At 50.2% G+C, this 24506-nt stretch overlaps 1 protein-coding gene across 1 annotated transcript; it reads right to left on the reverse strand.

The window, feature by feature from the left end:
- Positions 1–16009: 16009 nt before the first annotated feature.
- LOC119111127 (suppressor of cytokine signaling 4) lies at positions 16010–17241 on the reverse strand (the record flags this gene model as incomplete). The annotated part of the gene is made up of 1 exon (XM_037234960.1): positions 16010–17241. A coding segment is annotated over one exon (714 nt), but the record flags the coding sequence as incomplete, so codon positions are not given.
- Positions 17242–24506: the final 7265 nt, after the last annotated feature.

The following is a 24506-nucleotide window of genomic DNA, read 5'->3' on the forward strand; positions in this document are numbered from 1 at the left end:
AGAAAAAGGAAGAGTGTAAAAACTCAGAAACCGCAGCGCGAACAAAAGAACCGTACGCCGTGAAAGCTTACCTTTGAGGAGTCCTCGAACGAGAAGATGTAGCTTGCCTGTACTGCGGGTCCTTCTTCTCCATGTCCAAATCGAGCGAGTCTCGGTCGCGATTTGCTCTCTGCGGGAAATGGGCGCACGATGCCCGTGCAGGGATTGATGAAGAGGACGAGTGCGTGTTCGTATGCAAACTATGCCGGGATGACTAAGCAGGCTGATGGCTTGTCTAGTTTCGCCATAGGTCGTATCTGCTCACGGGTCCACTAGGTTGTGCTCTTTTCGTGTTTTGCGTTCACAGTGACTAAGAAGTGGATTGATGAGAAGAACGAGTGAGTGTTCCTGAGCGAACTTTGCTCGATGACTTGTGCGTTTGAGACTCGATCGTTGTCGTCTCATTAAGTAACCACCAGGCTGTGTTTCTCTAGTTCTGTGTCTAAGTCATGCAGCAATGACTGTTGTCTCATACCAAGCTGCAATACACATTTGCTGGCCATTATAATTTGTTTAACATTCGGGGGATCATACTGAGAAAACGAGTATGGAGTGGGACGGTTCGAACAAAATATGAGAACCCATACGTTAGAAATATGGCTATTGGATGTCCAGATAAATACCTGCTCACCGAACAAGGCATTTATTGATGTGTTTTCATAAAAAAATGATAACTTTGAAAACATTTATTTCGCTTATTCAATTTCGTTACTTGTCCGTTTTGCCCCGAATACTGCTTTGCTTTGCCCCAAGCCAGGGGCAAAATGAAAAACATTCGTGATATTTAAGAGGATCACACTTTAACATGAAGAGATATCAAAACAACGCTTTTACAAGAGATAGACAATTGATCAACCTTCGATATCCACCTGCTAGAGACTTTTGGACAACATTATGAACCTCCCATATTAAAAAACCGTTGAAAACCGGCGACGATGAACACCTGGGTACAGCACATGTGGTCGACGTACCAGGCGAGATGGAGGTACGTTACCAGGAGCCGGTAACTGAGGAAACCCTGCCGCAGCCGGCCAAAAAACGACGCTCGGGAAAAATCGCATCGACGTGGCATGACATGGAACCGCAATACACAGGTTGGCAAGAAGCATGAAACACACCACAAGAGGCGCGGGATATAAAAAATCACTGGTGAGAAATAGGTATTACTATGGTCGGGCGTTAATGGGTTAAGAAAGAAAAGGCTACCGCATTTTCGAGAACAAACCCAAGTATTTCATGGCTATACACAAGCAGCCCACAATAATGGAAAGGAGTCGGAACGACCTTCTTATTCAAAATTTTGCTTGTTTGGGACTGACAAACTTTTACGTTTACCACAGCCTGCTCGATGACACAGGGCGCCAAATCGCACCATTTAGACAAATGCATCACACGCGCTGCCTGGCACTTGAGGTGCGTGGTGGTGCACTGCTTTGCCCCTGCCCGACGAACGCAGCTGGCGAGCACCTATCCCTGAACCAGAAATAAAAAAGAAAAGAGCCGTTCAGAGATGCCTCCCCCCCCCCCCGCAAACTCAGGCTTTCTGATCGTCGCTGCTAGCCGTATAGGCTGTCGGCACATACTCGAACATGCCGGCACCGTTATATATGCTCGAACGTGCGGGATGGTACATTGGTCGAGCAAATAGCGTACCAATGTTGGCAATGAAAAAGGCTCGCGCAATCGTGGGATTTCGAGTGCTGCCTAAAATTTCGACCAGAGGGCGTCAAAGCAGTAATTTTGCGAAAGTTACATGAAACCCCGGCATTACATGAAAGCCTAGTTTTGAGCTGGCAAGCTGGACTAGGCCAAAGGCCTATGACAGGTCCATCTTAAACTCCATGAGGCTATGCTGAGGGGAGTGAGCAGTCAGACAAGAGAACCGAGACAATATAAAAGGACATAACAGAGCCCTTGACACTAAAGCAGCCTGGAGTTTGCATCTAAATATCTCAGTCCGCTGTACATGGACGGATGACCTGCTGCCAGCTACGACATGATGCGCTGTCATCCAGTGCGGTTTGAGGAAGATGGCTGGTGAACTAAGTAAATCGTCATGTATGTTTCATGTGACATAAAAGTAAGTGCTGAACGCAAAGAAACCTGAAAATTGTTGGGGTGGGGGGGAATGGGAGCGAGTTAACATTGCTGGCCAGTTTGAGAAGCGGGGAGCCTCTTGCCCGCCTCCTCCCTGTTCTTGCTGTCAGGCCTTCCAGTCACCCGAAAATTTTTGCGTCAACCGCACTCAGAAATACGGCCCGTTGTCTCGTGGCGCTGCCCTCCGTTACGTCATTAGCCTCGAAACATGGCTCGAGATGCCTGCTGTACGCACCAAACGCCACACCGCTGGGACAAACTCCGGCAATTTACCCAAAGATGCCACGACCCGCAGTTCATCGACCTCGTCGCAATCAAACACGCATCACTCCCGTTATAACCTGTTTTCGGTCTGGCGGCTGATCCGGCCTTCTCCATAGTGACGTCATATTGAGCCCGAGGCGAGGTTGGCAGCCGACTGTCGGCCGAGCAGAGGCGGCGCCAGGCACCACGCGTTTTTAGCAGAGAAAGCGGCGACGCAGCAAACACGGCGGGCGGCCTGCGCCGCAGGGAGCTAGAATCGCTTTTGAACTATGCTCTGTTTATCGTAAGAAAGAACGGAATTAAAGTGTTGCCAACGATTTTGCACGGCTTTTGCGCGTGGGTCATTATTCGAGTGTGTTGTAGCCCAAAAATTACCGGCATCATGACCGGCATCACTTTGGTGTTGCGGTAATATTTTACGCAGTGAAAAGTTTTAATATTGTTTTACTTGTATACTTCATTGTCTTTTTGTATATTTTATATGTTTTAGTACCTACTTACCAATGAATGAAAAATCTAATCAAGCGTCTGGAAGGATTCTTGGGGCACAGAGCAGGGAAATTGTTTATAATGTGTATCAACATTTTGTCGAAGACTGGGACATGAAGTTGAAGGCTGGAGACGACGACGCCGTCCGGGAGAGTCCATTATTAAGAAGACCGAGGGGCAGCAAGACCAAGGGTGGATCTAGATCCGTTCGATGTTTGTGCGATGAGGAGAATGGTACATCAAATGTACATCGACGGAAAACATGCTACTCTGGACACCATCACGGATGCTCTTCACGAACAGCTCGGCGTCACCATGTCTAGATCCACCACAAGAAAACACCTACTCGCGAGCGGATTTAAGTACGGAAGGATCGACAAGCGCAAGATCCTGATAGAGAAGCCTCATATTGCAGCAACGAGATGCCAGTTTTTGCGCGAGATGAGGAGGCTGCGTAGAGAAGTTCCCGATGGCAAAATTATTTATACCGACGAGACATGGTATAATCAGTACGATATGGAGAAATTGGCGTGGCTGGACGGTAGTCAAGTCAACGGACGGAAGAACGCCATTGGAAAAGGAAAACGTTTTATCATAGTCCATGCTGTCTCTTTGGAAGGATTTATACCGGGCGCACTTCTCCACCTCAGGACCAATGGCAAGAACGCCGACTACCATACGTCGATGAACGTCGACTGCTACGAGAAGTGGTTCTCCGAGTGCCTGCTTCCGAACGTGCCAGAGCACTCTGTGATCATCATAGATAATGCCTCATATCATTCCCGTTTGTGCCAAAAAGTGCCAACTTCTAGCTGGTGTAAAGCGGAAATCCAGGAGTGGTTGCAGTAGGCAGGTGTGACCATCGACGAAGACATGCGGAAGGTGGAGCTGCTGGAGCTAGTCAAGTCCCAGAACCGGAAGGAGGAATATTTTCTGGACAACCTTGCTAGAGATCATGGTCATCGGATCGTTCGCCTGCCGCCGTATCACTGCGACTTGAACCCGATAGAATTAGTGTGGGCACAGATGAAGCGCGTGATAAGACGGGGGAACTTGACGGGGCGGATGGAGGAGGTGGAACGACTGGTGGAGGCAGGTGTCGCAGCTGTCTCTCCAGAGGACTGGAGTAAGTGCTGTGAGCACGTCCAAAGGCTGGAGCAGCAGTACTGGACGAATGACGGGCTGCTAGAAGATCTCCCACCGGTTGTCGTAACAACCGATGATAGCAGCGACTCCAGCACCGACTCCGGCAGCGACAACGATGAATGAGAACAGTATGACACATCGATCATGAGAAGTGTTTCCGTTTCGTTCTTTTCAACTGATTTCGTAGCGTTTACGTGGATGTGGCATGTAGTTACGTGTGGGGTGTTTGAGCTGAATGTGTTGTACATATATCTGTAGCTGAATGTATAGCGTTTTGTTGAATACCTTCAATAAAACTGAGCGAATTAATTTTCTGTGTTTGGGATTTTCCCATGTTATTCATGAAACAGCACCAGATTGGATCAATCACCGAATGAAAGTATAGCATAACTTGCTTCGAAGGAAGGCAATGAATTTAGAACGTAAAAATAATTGCCAACGAAAATAACCCCAGTGCCAAAAAATATCTATATATTTCAACCAACCATATGAACATGAAGCTGCTGCAAGCGATGCAAACATCCAAAACTGCTATTGCTTCGAGAGATCCGCAGTGCTGTCCTGCAGGCCTTCCGATCAATTTTGTTGAGCTTGAAAAGATTTCAGAGTGATGCTCGTGACGAATTGATTGACCAGTTTTAATTCCGTTCTTTCCTAAAATAAACAGAGCATAGGGTGGGAGTGAAAAATTTCATCGCAGAAAGACCGTGCGGGGTTGAAAAAATCCATTCACAAAAGATGGAACTTATGATCTCGTGACTGATGCCTCAGCAAACAAAGACCTCTATTTCAAGTTGGCAGGGACGTTATATCAGAAACCTGACAAAACTGTTCTGTTTTTTAACATCTTAGGCCATTTAAGTGAAACAGAACATATCAAAGCATAGTAATTTCATGACAGTGTAATGAGCATAAAATTATGAACACCGATAATTTGATGCTGCACTTTGCACATCCCTTCCACAGCACTTTTAACACAAAATAAAGCAAGCAAATTCAATAACAAAATAACAACAGATAATTGAACAAGCATGAAACACGCAAACAAACAAAAACTTGGACTCCTACACATCAGCCCATCACCAAGTCAAGCACAACAGACATACCTCTGGCTTCTGTTAAGATGGGGTCAGGGAACACAAACACTTTGTCACTGTTTCTTACAAAATGTCAATGCTATTTCCATAAAAGTAGCCTAACTATGCCTGACCTAAAGAGGCCCTACTTCATCTCATCCTGTCTAACCAGCTTGTATAACAGCAGCAGCTGTGAGCTACTGATTCTTGCACAATTCCTATTGCCACTTGCCATGCACTTAACCAACTTCACCTAATTAGGGTAGCCCATATGTTGAACATCATATCAAAACATCTATCTGTTGACAGCAGCACTTGTGATAAAACAAGATACAGCTAATTTTTGGCTGGTTTCAACTTATATTTTTATTCAGTTTATTTGTGTATGCTCATTGACACCAGACAAAGTTGACAACACACAGATCAAAACATTTTAAATCACTTTGAACCGCTCATTTTGATTGTCATGGTTAACCTATGTCAAGGGCAATAACGGGTATGCTTCACAAAACAATCTCTCTTCTTCAAAGGTAACATAAATTTTAGATAACCATGCTGGTATTGCTGCTTGCTTTTCAGCTGCAGCAAAGACGTCTATTTAGGCTTGTTTATTCATATTTAATGACACAGTTTAGGTTGTTGGCTTCACATTTTAAATGGGATGGTCTGACTATTTGTTACATGCTAATATTTAACTATATAATGCATGTATACAGTACAGTCATTTGACAGTCAGCAAACCATGACAACTATAAAAAACAATTGATTGAAGCAGCTTTGATGGACAACTTCAAGAAATTTGTGGTAAATTATCAACAATATGGAAGAAAATAATCCCATTGCATGCCTTGTGACATCATAATTTGCCTCATGACAAAACTCGATGGATTTAAACAGGAAATGGCTTACTCTAGTTACCAATCATGTGTTGAAAGCATGTAAGGTAAGCAATTACTTGGTCCACAGGATATCCACTGGCTTCTTCCTGCTTCCTCAAAACGAAAAGTCAGTACCTTTTGCACGGTCTGCTAGCAGACAGAGTCATCCCACTCACCCCCCAAATAAAGATATCAATCATGCTCACCAACCTACGAGATTAAAATACAAACAAGTAAGAGGTGTGCATGACAAACATTTCCAGAGGGCAGAATTTCGCTATCAAGCACTTCTGTGTTAACTGCGTCAGGTCTGTCCCAAAGCTTTCTATGGCAGCATAAGGATAGTCATGTCTGGTAGGCTGGTATGTTAGACACTCGAAGGGCTTTTATTTATCATTATTGAGCACCGCCATGAACCAAGAAAACGGTTAACCGAGGGTTTAATAGGGCAAAAATGGCGATAAAAAAGTTCCGTGCTTCAGATTGTCTCCTTCATTTCCTGTGAATTGTTCACTCTTGGGTGCATATGAAACATGTTTGGGCGGCTGGCGAATTAATCCGATTTATGTATGAAATACGTACAAGTTTGCATTTGAAGCATCTTGCAGCGAAATTGATCAACATTTAAGCAACAGATGGTGCCTCTAAAGGCAATCGAAAAGGAAGGAAGAATAAAGTGGCATCACACTCGTTTGCTAACATGAGTGTTCAAATGGTGATATTCATCTTGTAAATCTGATTTAGAAGACATTTTTGGAGTTTTTCATTCCTGCATTTCGGAAGTGATGCAATTGAGTGGTCAAGTTTCCTCTGGAAAAAGGAATACGCGGAGAGAAATTCTCTACCGAGCCTTGCTGGTGTTGGCACCAGGCTCCGCTTTCGTGGTGTGGTGGTGAGACCAAAAAAAGGGATGCGTGAAAACCTTGTATTTGGCATACAGCTGCCGGTTGTGATACATTTTGTCAACAAACCAAACTTAATGCGTGCAAGCGGCTGGAGTCGCTGGGGTTCTTGGGCTTGGAGGTACCTGGCGCCCTTGCTCTGTGCATACATAGACATGACTCAGATGTAGGTGAGGCAGGACATAGCCATAGGTGTCCAGGTTCTGTGGAGCCTCGTTTATGCTTGGTGGTTTCAAGTGAGCTCGGTTTTGGATGACATTTGAAAACCTCAGAAAGGGAAATAGGCGTTTGCCACGTGCGTTTAGACAATGTCAGACAGAAGTAAAAATTCACACAAAATATTGGGAAAAGGAGTGAAAAATCCCTCCTCATAAAATGTTGCTTTACACCCAAAGTTGGCAATTGTAGGACACTGGACTGCGGTGAGCATGTTTTCTTGTCATGTTGTCCGTTTGAGCCCAGCTATCCCATTGTCCTCAGCGTTATTCCGATTGGTTCGGGATCATTTGATGCCAACCGGAGGGTATTTTATTTCGTGTCATGAAGAGCTAAGATGGTCGCAGCATTTAACTTAATTTATCCTGTGCTTTTTACCGGCATCCTCTGCTCTCCCTCCACCCCCCCCCCCCCCCACCCATTCCCCCCGTCTCCAGTTGACACGATGTGGTGGTCGCGCAACGACAATTCGCCTCAGACTTCGCACCAAGGATGGAGACCGACGCTCGAACTTTCCTTACGCATCTGCACACGAACCTTTGGGTATGGACTTTTGTCAAGCGAACTTTATCTCTTACGAACGTTTGCTGCGAACATTTGTGTGACAGCATCATACATAGACATGCGAACTGAATGTAATTCGGAAGTCAGTACTTTTGTCATAGGAGCTCCACAGACATCTGCATGTGTAAACGACTTCGTGGCTCCTTTTCCCGACGAGCATTTGCCATGCGAATGCTATCATTTACGGCCGTTTTACACAGCGAACTTTTGATGTCGCGAATTTGCTTTCTTGTGTACCCGAACATTATCAGCCATGCGAGCTTTTCCAACGGATAAATTCCAGACAATCCTTTTCTATGCGTACCTTTGTCCGCACCCCATTACGGGATGGCACGTACCGAGCTTACCAGCCCTGGCGGGACGGGGCGTGCACTTAAGGGCGACGACCGCGCCTCCAGACGGCGCGATGTAGGCAAGACGAGTCGAGCGACGGCCGACCAGCCGCGCGGCAGCACGAAACGGCCACAGACGCGCGCTTAACACCCACTATACGAGTACGAATTGATATCTAGTGGTCGTTGATATCTAATGCGAGTTGATATCTAGTGCGAATTGATACCTAGTGCGGTTTAACATCTAGTGCGACATGACATCCAGTATCCCTTTGTCGAAAGCTTTATCGTGTCCACGTTGGTCAGGGTCTTGTTCATACCCGGTCCAGCATTAGCAAAGGCAATCACTTTAAGCCGCACGCCGGTTGGAGCTAAACGTTGCACAGTTGACTTCTACTCCTTAGATCACCCCGCGGAGCTCACGTTTAGTAGCGATATTCACGGGCTGACGATGCGTGGTGTTGTATCCGGTTGACCGAGCTCTCCTGGAACAAACCCATAAGATTATCAGACATGCAACTCTACTTCCATGCCATCAATGCATACGAACCCCTTTGCGTAGGCACTCTTGTCGAACGTACTGTATCCGTTATGAAATCCCGCGCGCGTGCCAGTGGTTGCGAACAACTGAGTGCGTACTTTAAACGTCATTAAGCTTCCGCCACAGGCGTGGAATTTAGCGAAACAGATTTTGGGCCCTGGTCGGAGAAAATAACTCAAACTGACCCTTAAACACACTAGACACATACTTTTACCCGGATTTGATCTACCCTTCTCTCAGAGTTTGGAAGCAGAAGTCTCATCTAGCTGTACAGGTGTTTTTTTCAGACACGTTTTCTCGCTCCGGCTCGGTGTGAGATGTTGTCGCCGGGGATGCTAGCTATTTTGTTGAGCTTAAATGAACGAAACTGGGTTTCAGTAATCAACGTCTGGTCGATGCTATGTGGCTTTAGACACTGTTGGACGCGTGTGATTCAGAATTGATTGCGTAAGATGACGTGCGCGACTATTGTAGGCTGTCACGGAAAACCCCTGCAGGCAGCCGTAAGGCGGACTTCAGGCTGTAGTGCAGCACTCACGTTAGGCATGTTCGAAATGCCCAGCGTTGGTTCGCTGATCATTGTCGGACGGTTACCGCCAAAGGTTTAGTCGGGTGGCTTCGATCGTCGGGTTTTCGTATCTGTTTCATTTAATATTTGTGTCGAGGTGGGGGCTGGCACATTTCAAGGGTTCTTCTGAGCGTAGTAGGCAGTAACTTCGTCGCGCTTTTGGGTGCTAATTTTAGACCGGTTTTGGTTCAACACGCGCCCGGTCGGGGGGGAGGGGGGCGTTGAATACCCTTTATTCGGGTGGGGTGGAGGTCAATTTGACACCCTGAAATACAAAAGAAGCAAGAAAACTAGAGACACAAAATTTACAGGGTGGGCTGCCGTGCATGTGGACTCACTTATGTCAAGACATGAGGCTGCTGCATTTTTAATTTTGGTTCAGATTAGGTCACACAAGATCAAATTCAAGTTCCGCGTCCAAAGTGCCCCAGACCCTCTTATGCAATCCCTGTGGATATAGATATCGGTTCTAAGCAAAAAGTCACTGATGCTCATTTAAACTCAGTGACCTTTGTTTCATACTTACAACGTCATGATGACCAAAATCATACAAGATTGTTTTTATTCTTGCATTTGAATGAGCATCAAGGATTACGCTAGCAGTTTATTCCCGAAAATAAATTTCACATACATTATTTCAAGTCAGTTAACTTCACAGGAAGCATTCCACACTTGTGTGGGGTTTGACCTGAAAGGATCATCTCGAAGATCATTCGGTGCAGTCCACAGCTCTGCCTTTCTTCAGACCTTTACCGTTCTAGTTGCTGAGATTCACGTCCGCGAATAGGTGCACACTATCTTAAGGAAACTATTTCTGTCATTCGGGCATTTCTGACGCCATAATCACGTCTTTCAAACTCTCATTCCACAAGCCATGCGGCGTCGAAACCAATAAAAATATGATTATCGAGTCGCTCACATTTGTGAGCACAATTCCCAGATATACCGGCCGTCCACTGGCACTCCATTACCGTTGTGCAAGGTGCGATAACGTGATCAGACAATAACGTATTGAGGAGCACATTTGCTGAACAGAGATATTGTTTTGTCAAGAGCTGTCCTTCCCACTGAGAAGTATACCAACAATTTATAAGTGAGCTTTTTGTGTCACGTATGATGTTTGCTTCATTGCATTCATGCATGGATCAATCCCTTTAAGAAGTCTAGGGAAGATGTCATTTGCAGTACCTGTTGTAAATATATTTGAAGTGAGCATAAGAAACGTCTTTATACAGCAAGCTTTCGAGAAAAAAAAACATATTGGTCGTGACCTCGGTCTGACCTTCGTAGCTAGCTGACCCAATGTCAATAGAATAATGTCTTCTAAATTCAATTAACTACTTGTCTAAGAAACTATCTTAAAGATGTATGGCCTGGTTTAGCACTCCGTTGTCCCACAAGATTGAACGAATTCCTAAAAATTGCATTCGCTGACAATGACGGTCTGACTTTGACCTGCCACAGATCCCTGACTTTACAAGGTACATATAATTTATGCCAAACAACCCACTATTTAATTGCCTATAGCCATGCTAAGTTTGGTGCGGCTACGCAAGGCCGTTCGGAAATTATTTCGTAAAACGTTTGGGGCTTGGGACTAAACTTGGCCCTATGCCCGAGCGCCTGTTAATTCTCCGATAACACATCGTGGTGGAACTTCGCATTGGCCGCAGCTTGCCACAGTCTTGAAAGGTTGAAACATCACTGAACAACACTCAGTATAGGACTCAGGCTGGTCTAGTTTTACCGTAAGCCCTCGAACACACATTTACAACGATCGTAACAGTTTTCAACGATATGCAGCACAAAAATGTCTCATTCATCTCAAGACACGCGCACGTATGTGGCCAGAAGTACCTTAAAACGTAGAGGGAGCTTCTGCCCGTCAGCTGAGTGACTTAAGGCTGCCAACTATCGCATAGATTTGGAACAAACCACTCTGATGCTACTTGGACATGATACAACTCACCCCACTCTCGCCTACTTACGCTATAACTTGTGAGAACATTTATATGCAAACATTTGCATACGCATTTTTGCGTGTGCTCTTCCGCCATACATAATTTGTTCCTTATGCACATTTTTATGAGCAATTGCGCACGTACTTCATGCATACGCATTTTTTCCACGCGAACCTTTCTCCAAAGACCTACTGTAAAGCCCGTACATGGAGCGCGAGTGGCGCCAGCTGCCGGTCGCTGCCCGTCGGCGACTGATCTCCCACTAGGCGGCGCCACCGGCGCTGCGGCGCCGTCGCCGCCGGCGTGGTATGGTGGCGGATGGAGCCGGGTCCTGGGTCGTCGGTGCCGGCGGTGGCGGCGCACCGCTGCTCGCAGGCATCGGGGATGGCCGCACGCTCCCGACTGGGCCGACGGGGCGGACGCGGCCTCCGGCCAGTCGGTCGAAGATCACCTGCACTTGCCGCCGCACCCGCCGGGTTAGGCTCTGTCTAGCGTTGTCTATGGTCATCTCCGGTCTATTGGCCAGTCTGTCGGCCCCGATGTCAAGGCTACGATTTTTATTTCACTGGTCAATGTGGAGTATTCGTTCCGGAGAGTCTGTTCTGCTGTCGTGGGGGCTTTCCGGTCTGTGCAAAAGCGCAAGGCAGCTTGCGCGGCGGCCCTCGCATTGGCTGTCAGTAACGTACATGTTCGGAGCGCAGTCGGTGCCCACAACATGCACATGTTGACAGCATAGTTGATGCTCACAGCATGGGCATGTTCGGAGCACAGTTGGTGCTCACAACATGCGCATGTTCGGAGCACAGGTGGTGCTCATAACATTCGTATGTTCGGAGCACATTTGGCTGCTACGGGACTCGGCAGCGTACGACTGCGATCCACGGTTCTGGGGTCGGGAGGATGTACAGCCGTTCATGGAGACATGGAGGGGGGGGGGGGTCCTCTAGTCAGTACGGACGCCCTCGAAGTGATACATCAGACACTGGTCCCCCTGACGCTGGAGGTCCTCTGACCCTGTTTATTGGCCCCGGGGTCGACGAAGGAGCCCTCATTGACGCAACAAGATCCATTATCGCCTCAGGTGGTTCAATGATGGGCACCGAAACTCAAGTTTGGCTTGACGGGTTTTGGCTTAAATGGGGGTGGAGGGCCTTTCGTTTGGTACTGGGGGCCCTATCTGGGACGCTCCATTGTTCCATTGTGGACTCCCATAATGGGTTTTCATTTCTCTTTTCAATTGTCAGAGGGCCCCGACCAACGCAAGAGGCCATCTGACATTGGGAGTCCCATCCCTGTCTCTATTCAGCAAATGTTCCTCTTCCCGAATCGGAGCACATTTGAGGTCACGACTCTACGGACGGGCGTCCTTAATGTGACCTTTAGCCAACCCTTCGGGTCCTTCAGCCTTTCAATCGAGCCCTTGATCTTAAGTTCCGAGAGACCCTTCGAGCACCTCTTCGAGACTCCTCGAACACAGTTCTCGGCCGACTCGGGGACACTTGCCGACACAGAAGCCTTTTCATTGTATCAGGGACTCCTGACCAATGCAAATCGCAGGTACCTGCGCTGCTGTATCCTGCATGAGCAACGGGCCCCCCAGGGCCCAGGCCGACACAGGGCCAACTGTTCGGTGTTGGTGGAACCTGGTCGAAACAGGGGCCTGCGCTGTCCAGGGGGCTTTCAACCCGTCAAAAGGTTCTGAGACATTTGTGGCCACGGCCCCACGAGCGGGGATCCCTAATGTGACCCACAGCCAGCCCTTCGGGTCCTTCAGCTTTCCAATCAAGCCCTTGATCGTCGTCGTCAGTCACTGAGGGACCATTCGGGCCCCTCGGGACCTAAGAGGAGGGACACGTGCCCCGTGCCCCCGCCCGCGACACTTGTTTGGACCTATCTCAAGCATACTTTACGGGATGGGCATGCCTATTGGCTAGTTTGAACTTCAGAGGTAATGCAACGTGAGGTGAATCTCGACTGTGACCACCACTTGCGATCGCGTCAGCCGCCTAGAGAAACGAAATCAAGCAAGTCGGTTGAATCATGGGAAAAGGAACGTTCCAAAGAGTGAGAGGAGGAGGAAAGCTCAAAGTACACTTAAGGAACTTTTACTAGGAGGCAAGCCCGGTGGCCGGGGTGGGGGGCGGGGGGGGGGGGGGGGGTGGAGGGCATTGTCCGCTCTCAATTCACTTAACGCATTTTGGTACTTATTACATATTATGGATGCTATGCTAGATATGTATCTACAGCTCCTTTCCGCCGGTGCACGATCTTGCCTAGTCGACTCATCTATGCCATTTAGCAAATAACACTTTCCAACTCCCAGCGATTATTCATCCATTTCAACATTGCTTTCCTGGAGGGAGGGGGGCGAAATTTCACACGCGGGTAGGCGTTTTGGGTCATTGGGGAGACATCTACCTCCTTACGGTAGAAGCCACAATACGACCGGGGCACAGGCTGGTCAGAATTTTGAATGCCAGTCAATGGTCAGAAGCGCGCCAGTTTGTATGCGCCTAGATTTCGCCGGCTACATTTCAGGAGATAATACTGACGCAGCATCTTAGGCGGAAACCAATTTGGAAGCTTCAGATACTAACAACCACAAACGATGTAACAAAATCCATAAAATCGGAGTTTCTTCTGTAAAAACCAAGTCACAGAATTAAGGTCCCTTTCGGCAACTGCCCTGGATCGGCTGTCCCCCGCATGACTGCCTACAAACTAATCGCATGGCTGCTTTGCTACATGTTTATAAATCAATCCTACAACGTATTGGTGTGTTAACCATATTTTGGACACCTGCTACGGCATCCATTTCCGAACCGTCTTCCCTTACACTACACCACATCATGAGATAACCTGCCTGGAAGCTGCATGCCCTGGGCATGAATTGGTCCACCGGACAGTTATTTGCTCTTCATCAGAGGCAGCGCCACCAGTTTTTGAGAAGGGGATGAAATCGCAATATCATCACGACACTTGAATGAAAAGCAATGGGCGAGAAATCTTGCGTTTAATACCTGAAGTTCCCTTAAGTGATCGTAGTTGTGCGAAGTCCTCATGAGTCTTGAGTTACACCATCGCCAGGATGAAGCATGAGACGCAGGAACTAAGGGGGGGGGGGGCGGCGAAATAATTGAATGGCTATCATCCCGTTGCCTTTTTAACGGGAGCGGACGACGGTTGCTCCATGCTGACGGAAACATATAGTAATGTCGCAACTTATTCTCAGCTCAGTGCAGCTTACCGCCTAGACCAGTTGGCGATATGATGTATCAGTGCATAAACGTGTGTATGTAGGATGGCAAAAGTTTCAGGGGGATATTCCATGTATCTTTATCCCGCAGCTACATTTTGGCTTGGGTGCGCTTACGCTTTTTTCGGGACAAGTAAAAACAAAGTTAATCTGATTATTTATATCGGTGTCGATAAAACATCCCAACGACAGACGTCTTGAGGATCACACAATCAAGTTCGAGTTCACATAATCGTTCCGGGGCCGCACCACCACCGTTCAAGATGCGGTCCTAAGCGCCGCCAAACGTGCCCTGATGCCGAATTCGTTTATGCTGGCAAAAGCGTCTGCGGTATGAACTGGATCCATTTGATCCAGGCGAAGGCGTTCACGTTAGACGCTGCTGCTGGGTCGATCCTCCTCTGGGTCACGATTAAGCAAAGCAAGTTTTCAGCCCATGTCGCACGCTGAAACTGCACTCAGCTGTGGCTGACCTGGCGGCAGGCCATGAGAAGACGATCAAGTCTGACGACTTCAGGGATGGGTTCCCGCGCGTTGTGTCTCACATTGCAAGGAACGGACAGGGGGAGGTATGTAAATATAATCACCAGGGGGCTAATTTGCCCCCTTGGCAAGAGGGAAGGATCGGTTCCCTCTGCTCTTCTGGTGGCGCTGTCCCTGGGCGTTTACGTGGGGTTGGTATGCGCAGCTTCTACGCGACCTGGAATAAAAATGTTGCAGGCCTGAAGAGAGTGAAAAATTTCCAGATTTTCCAGCACGCCGTGAAAATGTAACGACGTAATGCTCACGAGATCTTCAATACTAGTTCCTCAGACCCCCGGACCAAACTCTTTCTTGTGGGGAGGGGGGGGGGGGTAGATGTCAAAATGTGTTGAAAGATTTACAGCGAATAACGTATGTGTGGTTGGCGATCGTGCAAAACATACGGCTCCGGTCACTCAGGGGCAACACTCTATTGGTTTCTGTCAGTTCGGCAAGTCACTGCCGGGATGCTTCCTGAAAGCCACGTGCAATGACCAGTACATGCACATGACACACATGATGGGACACTTCTGTGATGTTGCCTAAATCTGTCCACACTTAAACAAGTTATGAGGGTTCCAACTTGTAGACTGCGGCTTCAGACTAATCTCTGCCAGAACAGTGACTTCCTTTAAGCCTCAGAATGTTAGCGGGGCACAACACGTATGGTAATAGAAAATGCACCTAAAATTCCGCGTTGCTCCATTCCAGACATTTTTTTTTTTTTGCTTAGGGCTGGCAGCATTGAGAAGACAAATTGCTGTCCCCGGCCGTCGTCATTAATAGGGATTCACGACGCACTCACCCGCTGGGGTTATATGGCGTCGCCCGCCTGCCACCCTGACAGGAAGAGCGGCCACCACGGGGGCGTCCCCGGCTGAGACATCGTCTTCATCTCAAGTCGAAACTTCACAAATCACACCAAAGCCGTTTGAAAGACGTTTGTTCAAATATATGACAATGGATTCAAATATACTCTAACGAAACTTACACTGTTAAAAATATTTCAAGTGAACAGCGCATCCTGATCCGGATGCCGGGCCATCTGATACACGGAAGGGGCCTCCTGAATATAGCGGGTGCTTCCCAACTGAGAACGGGGGCCTCTTTATTCGTAACCGGGGCCTCCCTGGGCACGAGGAAACCCACAAGACCAGCTTAAGCTTGGTACCTTTATTTGGTATCACAGTCCTTTAACAACGCAGCACAAATAACTCCTGTATAGCACACGCCATTTCACGTCTCGCCTGCCATGCGCTGCGATGGCACGCCTTAAGACTAACATCAATAAGTTCAAAAAATATAAACAACGTCTTCTGCTCTGTCCTGCCAGTCAGATTCTTCTCGTCGACAAATAAACAGCCATATCCTACCGCATATCGGCACGTGCGCTGCAGATCGCGTACGCGCCACATGAGTCAAATATCACGACCGCAGTCAAGCTAGGCAACGTGCCGCCTGCGCTTAACGAGCGGATCGGGCCGCGACGGGAGGTCGCACGCTCCGCTGGCCCACCGGACCGTCCAGCGCGCCAGGCACCGAGCCCGCGAGAGCGAGCGTCACTGTCTGCCGGCACAGGACCGGTACAAAAGTCCGGATCACTCGGCGCCCACCCCCCTCCAAGACAAGGTTCACCAGCACGTGCGCCGCGTGATCCCCGGCGCCGACGGTGGCCGCTACCGGAGGACGGCATCCCACACGACGAGCCCCGGCACGGCGTTGGCGCGGGGCATCGGGGCGGCGGCGGCGGCGGCACCAGCGCGCGGCCGCTCCTCCGCCTCGGCCACCTCGGGCAGCTCGTATCGACGCACACGCACGCGCTGCTTGTAGTGATACTCCATGAGGAACTGGCGCAGCGGGCGCGGCAGGCGCAGCCGGCCCACGTCGTCGTAGCTGACGCAGGCGGCGATGGCGGCGCGGCAGAGGTGCGTCAGCGGGAAGACGAACGAGCGCGGCAGCGGCCGCGTCAGCAGGGGCTCGAAGAACATGCAGCGCGCCGCGTCCTTGTAGTGCTCAATCAACCCGGTGACAGTGGGCGCCGCAAACACGGCTGGGTCGTGAGCGTCGAAGCTGAACCGACGCTCCCATTGTTCGATGCGAGCGTGCAACGACCGACCATAGCGGCGGAAGCTGACTGAGAAGATGTACTCTTCCTGCGCCGAGTCGCGCAGCAGGAACGTGCCCTCGGGCTTGTTCTCCAGCAGCCGTTCGGCCTCGTAGCGGTCCATCTCGCCCCAGTAGAACGGGCTGTTGACGATGCGCAACAGGTCAGGCACCAGCCGGTGCACGTAGTCGACGGTGGTGTGCACGGTGCGCTGCACCAGCGAGCCGTCGCGACCCAGCTCGGCGAAGTGCGAGACGAGCAGGCGCGACTCGGCGGCCGGCGGCGCCGCGGCGCGCCCCTCGGCCGGCGACGGCCGCGTCGGCTCCCGGCCGCTCCGGCAGCGCGACACCAGCTCGCGCGTTAGTCGCAGCGCGCGCAGCGTGCGCTGCCAGCGACCCTCGCGTCCCGGCGGCGGCAGCGGCGGCGGCGGCGGCGGCGGCGGTGACGGCTCGGACCAGCCGGGAGGCGCGGCCCACCCCGGCGCGGCCTCCAGTTCCTGCTCGGACTCGGCGGCGGCCGCCGCCAGCGTCCCGTACACGCCCTCGGAGGGCAGCACCGGCGGCTCCCCGCAGGCCGGAGGCGGCGGGGCCAGGCTCGGCCCGTCGCCGCCCGCCGCTCCCCCACGCGAGTCGCTCATATCGGACCCCCTGCAACGGCAGACGAGCCGGTCAGCGAAGGGGGCGGTGGCGCCGGGCGAAGGTCGCGACGGGTGCGGCACCACGAGCCGCCACTTGGGCCACGGGCCACCGCCCATAGCTGACAGAGTTATCGCATCCCGCAAAACACACGTGGCATACATGCTCGAGTTGGGTGCGGGAAGTGCATGAGACGGGACACTCAGCGGACGTCATCAACGGGCAAGGGTCGAACACGCGTTCCACGAATACGGCACAACGGAGCCCGCTCAACGAGACGACGAAAGCACGGCGAAAGCACACCCGAAGAACGAATCGGCGAATCGGAGCCGAGCCGTTCCACGCTCGTCGCAGTTCGACCCAGTCGGGCCCGCATTTGATCTGGCCTCAGGGCTGATCAACGCGCGAGACGGGGCCCGGCCTGCAACACAACAAACAAGACAGCCGCCGGAGCCGGGCCGACTGAGGTCAGCGCGGCATTCCTCGCAGTCGTCTGCGGGCCCGGTCCGACCGCCGCCGCCGCCGTCGCTGCGCGCCGGAAGACGCCGCAGCATAAACAGGCGATCTGTCGGGGGGGGGGGGGGGGGGGCGGCGGCGCGTTCCGACAAACGTGAATGGACGTGACGGGCGGCGGGCGCGGAGCGGGAGCTGGGTGGCGCGCGCCGCGCGCGGCAGCAGGCTGGCCGTAGCCAGCTGTGGCGGCAAGTCAAACTGAGGATGGATCCAGTGCGGCTGAAAGCGTGGGGTACAGCCGAATAAGGAAACATAGCGGAGACATGCTATCACGTCAGGAGGACCAGGACGCGTATAGCAGGTATCAGTATCTGTGGTATGCTGGGAGACGATTCCAGCTCAGTACATGACGGTCATATTTTTAGTTGTCTTGAAGACGTACAATTTCATGTCATATATCGAACGAAACCTTATCTCCCCGCTTTTTCAGGCAACTGTTAGATAAAAAGTAGGTTATGGGCGCCATGCGACCAACGTGTCGGTGCGCCCCAAAGCCCAAATCATCATCATCATCAGGTACGAGTATCAGTATCAGGATGCAGTGCCGTTGAAGTCCATGCGGAGCCGTGAGCCAGAAGGTTGCATCGAGCGCTTTGTCCCACGCAGTCGTACTCGTCGACTGATACTTGGCCGGGAAAGCTAACACCGAGCATTCTCCTGGCGCCCGCATACGTAAGTACATTGAATTACGAACGGAGCCTGAAAGGATTATGGTGCGTCTACCACCCCCATATGAGAAACCATGCCTCGCGAGCAGTGTGGTCATATTAAAGGTCAGTCATTTTCAGCAGCAAAAGTCATAACGTGTTAGCCTCGCTCCTCAATTATCCGACGCAAATTGGGACCATCGGAGCACGTCCATTGCGAAGCACAAACACGATTCCACGACCGACCGGCGAGTCACACACAACGGACGCGGTGCTTTTTCTGGTCCAACTGGTTGTGGCCGTGGGTTCGATTCGACATGGGTGCGGCGGCAGGCTTGACTCAACAGCCGCGCTCGACGACCGTTACCCGACATCACAACTGCGGTTACTCCCTCGCCTTAAAGCAGGGACGTGGTGCCGGTGACAAGGGGTGAGCCATCGAGGTTTCCTGCCCGCAAACCGCAGACTTCCGGCACTACGCGAGTCAGCGACAATGGCGGCAGATCTCGTGACGACGAACGCACCCACCATCGCCTGGCGAGAGCACCCGTCATCGTCCGGCGAACGCACCCGCCATTGCCCCACGGGTGCACTCGCCATCGCCCGGCCAACGGTTCACGTCACCGCTTATCGCGGGACGACGCTTAACCGGGCCACGAATTCACAACCGAAGAAATGACACCGGGACACGACCGAGCAGAGGAAAAGAGCAAGGCCTCGCCGCCATACAGCTTGCAAACACGGAGTACATAGTAAACACGCGCTCGCTGCGGGCTAGACAGGACGGCGGACGACCCGACACGACTTGCCTCAAGTAAACACAATGTTGGGGTGTTGTGTCGTGGCACAGCCGTGTTAACCGCTGGGCCGAAGGGAACATTCGGACCGTGACTGTCCGCAAATCCGCATACCATCCGGCGTTTCGGTCACTCTGCACGGAACTCTGGTCCAGGTGAGTGCGCACATCACCGGACCACAACCGCGACTCGCTGACGCAACACTCCTCCGCGCTCGATGTACGGTACGCGACCACAATCCCAGCAACGGAATGCCCAAATGTAGCTGATAGCCTTGGGTGGAGCTTTGTGTATCTGTTGGAAGGGCTGTCCCGAAGTACATCTCGACCCCCGGGCAAGGAAGCTCTAGCCCAAGATCTGCTACAGGGCGTCCAAAACCAAAATGTCTATCCGCTGGTTTACAAACAATCGCCCCCAGCGAATGCCATGAGCCTTCACCCCAGCTGAGCAGCGGTCAGCCCGCCTACACCACTTACCGGCAGCCTTCCTGCGGGCCGACTCCTGCCACGCCGTCGACCAACACACCGTCGGCGAACACAGCGTCGGAGCGCGGCGTCACGCCCAGGCGCCACTCACGACGGCGCGCCGCTACGTCGCCGTCGCCGGGGACCGCCGGCGGCGCTCTGAATCAGCCGGGCGGCCGCCGGACAAGTCCCGACACGGCCCCCGCCGCGCTCCGCGCGCCGCCGGCGGAGCGCCGCGCCGGCCCGCGCTCCACGCGACCAGACCAGTTGGCGGCTTACGCGCGCCCGGCGGGTTTTCGCTGCGGTGCGCAGGGGCGCGCCCGGGGCGCACCGGCCGCCGGCCTGTCGACGCAGATTGGTGCGATGCGACCGACGGCGGTGCGCAGCTGTTAGGACCGCGGGACCGCCCGACGACAACCGCTGCTGGACGCGCCCCTGGCTGCGAGAGCCCGGCCGGCGATGAATGAATCACTATGTGCTGCACCCGCTGCAAGAAACACGCGATTCTCGAATAAATGCTGTAGTTCGTGCCTCGCTTCAGTGTGCTGTTGAAACAATCATGTAGTGACAAAGGGGGGGGGGGGGGGTAAACTTTCTGTGCAAACTTATCGCCAAAGGTCAACACTGTGATGGTGTACGGTTTTTGTAACGAATGTTTTCAATTCCTTGTTGTTTCAACCATACTCGTAGGAAATTAACTGCGTCACCGCTTCATCTTTTCGAACATTCCTATACTCATGCTCCTGGATCAAAGCGTCAGGAAACAATGCAGGTTTTACGTGCTACCAGAGTGGACTGCACTGTTCTTTGCAGGCAGAGGGCATCCGCGCTGGCCGTTGCATGTGTGGTGGACACACTTCACGTACGAATATAGGCACGCTGTTGCATACATCATTTGATGGATGAAAAAGAGCAACACACAGGACACCCGTACCACCAATCCTGCCAGAAAACAAAACTTACACAAAGTCGCTGCGTGGTAACTTACTTAAATCCGACTAGCACCTTCTCAAAAATAGTCGACCGCCGCCGCCGGTGGTCTTTTGAGCACAGCATACATGGACACGTTGGAGACGCTGCGCAAGTATCCGCGCAAATAATCCCACGATCGTTGGCTCTAACAGATCGCCATTCACCCCCATGTCACGCATCTCAGAAACATTCCTGTCTGAGCCTAATTTGCCATGTATGCAGACAGACTCCTCACATGGCCCCAATTTAACCCTCCCATGGAAGCGACGGTCCACGTGTGCGGCCAACAGTCCTCTTATCCCATTTACAGCTTTCCCACTTTTTGCTTCAGCAAGATACATTCTACCTCTGATTTGCAGTGCTTGGGGATGACCTAAACCTTTGCTTCAAGCAGTGCACACAAATGACAGCTACCTTTTATTGTGACTAAGCATAACATGACCCAGTGACAACTGTTTAAGGACAACCAGCTATGTGAGCTTGGTAAAAACCAAACTAGGTTGCTTATTTTGACAATGATATAGATTGTATGACTGTTGTTCCATTTGGGACACAAGAAGATGTCAGGCTATGTACACATTCTGTTTCCTATATATATATATATATATATATATATATATATATATATATATATATGTATATATATAGTTGATTTGTGTAAGCCTTAAACAACTTAACCATGACTTATGCTCAACAAAAATCAGAGGAATTAGTTACACCATGGTTTAAAAGAATTGATTGATTCCAGAGGCCATGAAGTCTCTACCCAAAGATAAGCAAGTCTAATGGATGCATGTGCCAATGCCTACCAAATGTTTTCTGGACCCTGAGTCAGTGATTTCTAATCTGTAGTCTGGGCACAGGGTCAGATAGTGTTCTCCAATCTAGTCTGGGCCCTGGGTCAGACAGTGTCTTTCAATCCACAGCCTGATGGTGCTTTCATCGTTTTCCAACTCACAATCTAGGCTCTGGGTCAGATAGTTTTGCAATCTACAGTCTGGGACTTGGGTTAGACTGCATTTTCCCATCCCCAGTTTAGGCCCTGGATCAGATAGTATTTTCCAAGCCACAGTCTGGACCCTGGGTCAAAAAGTGGTCTCCAGTTGAGGAGCATTCATTCACCCCTACTTGAAAGAATGCTGACAGAATTCCATGAAAAGCCTGTCAGTAAAATATGTAATTGCATCCTGATAAGATGGCAGGAACAAGGTGGCCATGCAATATCATCATGCACTGCTTAGAAACAGCGGGATTGCTAATTTTTCATAACAAAATTCAGACCAATGAGCTGACCTTTGGCCATAGAACATTTACAAGCAACACAACATAAAAACATCACACTATTGCTGATTTAACATACAAGAGTGAATACAGTCATGCTATATCCTCATGAATTGTAAATGCAGGTTGTTCTGCACAAGCTTCCTCTATGAACAAGATAAGTCATACACCAACATAGTTTATATCAATAGTCAGACAAAAATGTAACCCTTGGGATACCATTGGGATGCATATGGGGTACTATTTATATCTGAACCAACCCCAACAGCAATGCTATGCATGTAACAACAACAACCAGTGATTAAAATGTTCAGGACAAAACCAAAAAGATTGACTGCACCACCAATGGCCTAGCAGTAGCAGTTAGTTCATAAGAATGTTCATATAGATGGAAGGTCCCTGGATTAGACCTGATTCTGGTAGGCTTCTCTTCAGTTGATCCCACCCAGATGAGAGCAGAACTAGGGAATCACCATCTTATTGCAAGCTTAATGCTATTCCAATCAGAGCTCCAGTCCAGCAACTCAGCCCTCCCTAGAGAGGTTACCTTGCTCTGAAGCACCAGGAGCTCTCTCCTCTAAATCTCTGGTTGAGGCATTGGGGGCCATATGCACCCATGCCACAGGGACATCATGACAGCAACCACATGATCAACACTGTCCTATAGCACAATAAAACTATAATTACCATGAACTCATAGAACCTATGCAGCATGCAGTGCCCATATGCCAGCAACCAAAAAAGCCCTCATGACATAACAGAAGGGAACAAACCATTTACAAATATGTTGATCATAGGAAAACACATAAACAATCCCAATCCAAGAACTCAAGTGCTTGTCAACATCATTTACCTAACACACTTTTCTAGGTATTTGGTGATTATTTAGGTTTTAGGGTGCATCAACTTTATGGGTCATTTAGTACTGACATGTTCTGACCTAAATTAAAGGGAGGTATCCAAGCAAATCATCATGGAATTTCAAACATTTACATCTGCCCCAACATAGCACATACACCCTAATTTCTCATATGAGCAAAACAAAGGGTGTCATGATCTCTTGTTGTTCATTGGTGTTTTAGTGCACATCAACTTCAATGGCCATTTTGTGCCAGGTGTCATGATCTTTGTACATCAATGAACATATAAGTTTGGTCATAAGTGAGTATCATGGATCTGATTACTAGTCTACACAGAAAACATCCAATGCACTTGACACTGTGACATGAATGCAATGATTCTGATGCTTGCTTAACTCAGGCTAGGCCAAACTATGCTGAATCTCTTATGAGGAAATTTTTAGAAGTCCTTTTTACCTGACAGTATCCTTTCAGTTCAGTATTCCTGAGACTGGAGCCCTCCATGTAGAACTGAACAAGAGCTACATTCCTGTCCCAGAAGGCAAGTCTTTTGCCAATTCTAGGAAAAATACTCCCTAAACCCTGTTGTGGGAAACCTTAAAACTGCTGCTAGGTGCCCATTCCCAACTGGGAAACTACGCGACAGCAGCTGACTGCACATTCTGGTAATGTTTATCACACCATGCACATACAATGACACTCATCTTCAACAGCCAATCATTAACCTTACCAATGAACAACATCCGCATTCTTGACTGGAACCTCGCAATCACTGGCCAACACAGGTATTCAATGTGAAAGGTGGCAGCAACCCTCGTCTTGCTTCCGATGTACCACGTCCAATACTGGCTGAGCTGCCAAGTAGCTATCAGCAATGCTCACAAATAACAACTATTACGCGCAGCTATTGACGGCGGAACGCCAGACGGCGCTCTCACGCTTCCCCACTTCTCTCGTAACCTGTACTGCGACAAACATGGCGCAGAATTCGTTACTTGTAAATAACTGCAAGCACGTTCGCGCACCAAACAAAATGCTCTTTTCACGTGGATATAATTTATGATAACGACCGATTTCCCGTAGAAGACTGTAGTACGGAAGGACCTGGTGGGGATACTTCGCCCATCAACGCGCAGCCGCTCAATCACCCACGAACGATGATTTTTGTGCTCAACTATCACTTGGTGGTCTTTCTCCTAGATGGCAGTATAACCCTGCTGGTCTCCAATCATCCAATGGTCCCTTGGGCTGGAACATGACGTCACGACCAAGGAGCTATCGATTCGGTCGCTAGATGTCGCAGCAGTCGCGGAAGTCGCGGCAGCGTCGGTGGCGCCGGCGCCAGGCGTCATCAGCTGACGCCGTCCAGTGACTCAGTCGGT

Source organism: Pollicipes pollicipes, unplaced genomic scaffold, assembly GCF_011947565.3.
Source record: "Pollicipes pollicipes isolate AB1234 unplaced genomic scaffold, Ppol_2.1 Scaffold_2555;HRSCAF=2994_pilon_pilon_pilon, whole genome shotgun sequence".
NCBI classification, from domain to species: Eukaryota; Metazoa; Arthropoda; class Thecostraca; order Pollicipedomorpha; family Pollicipedidae; genus Pollicipes; species Pollicipes pollicipes.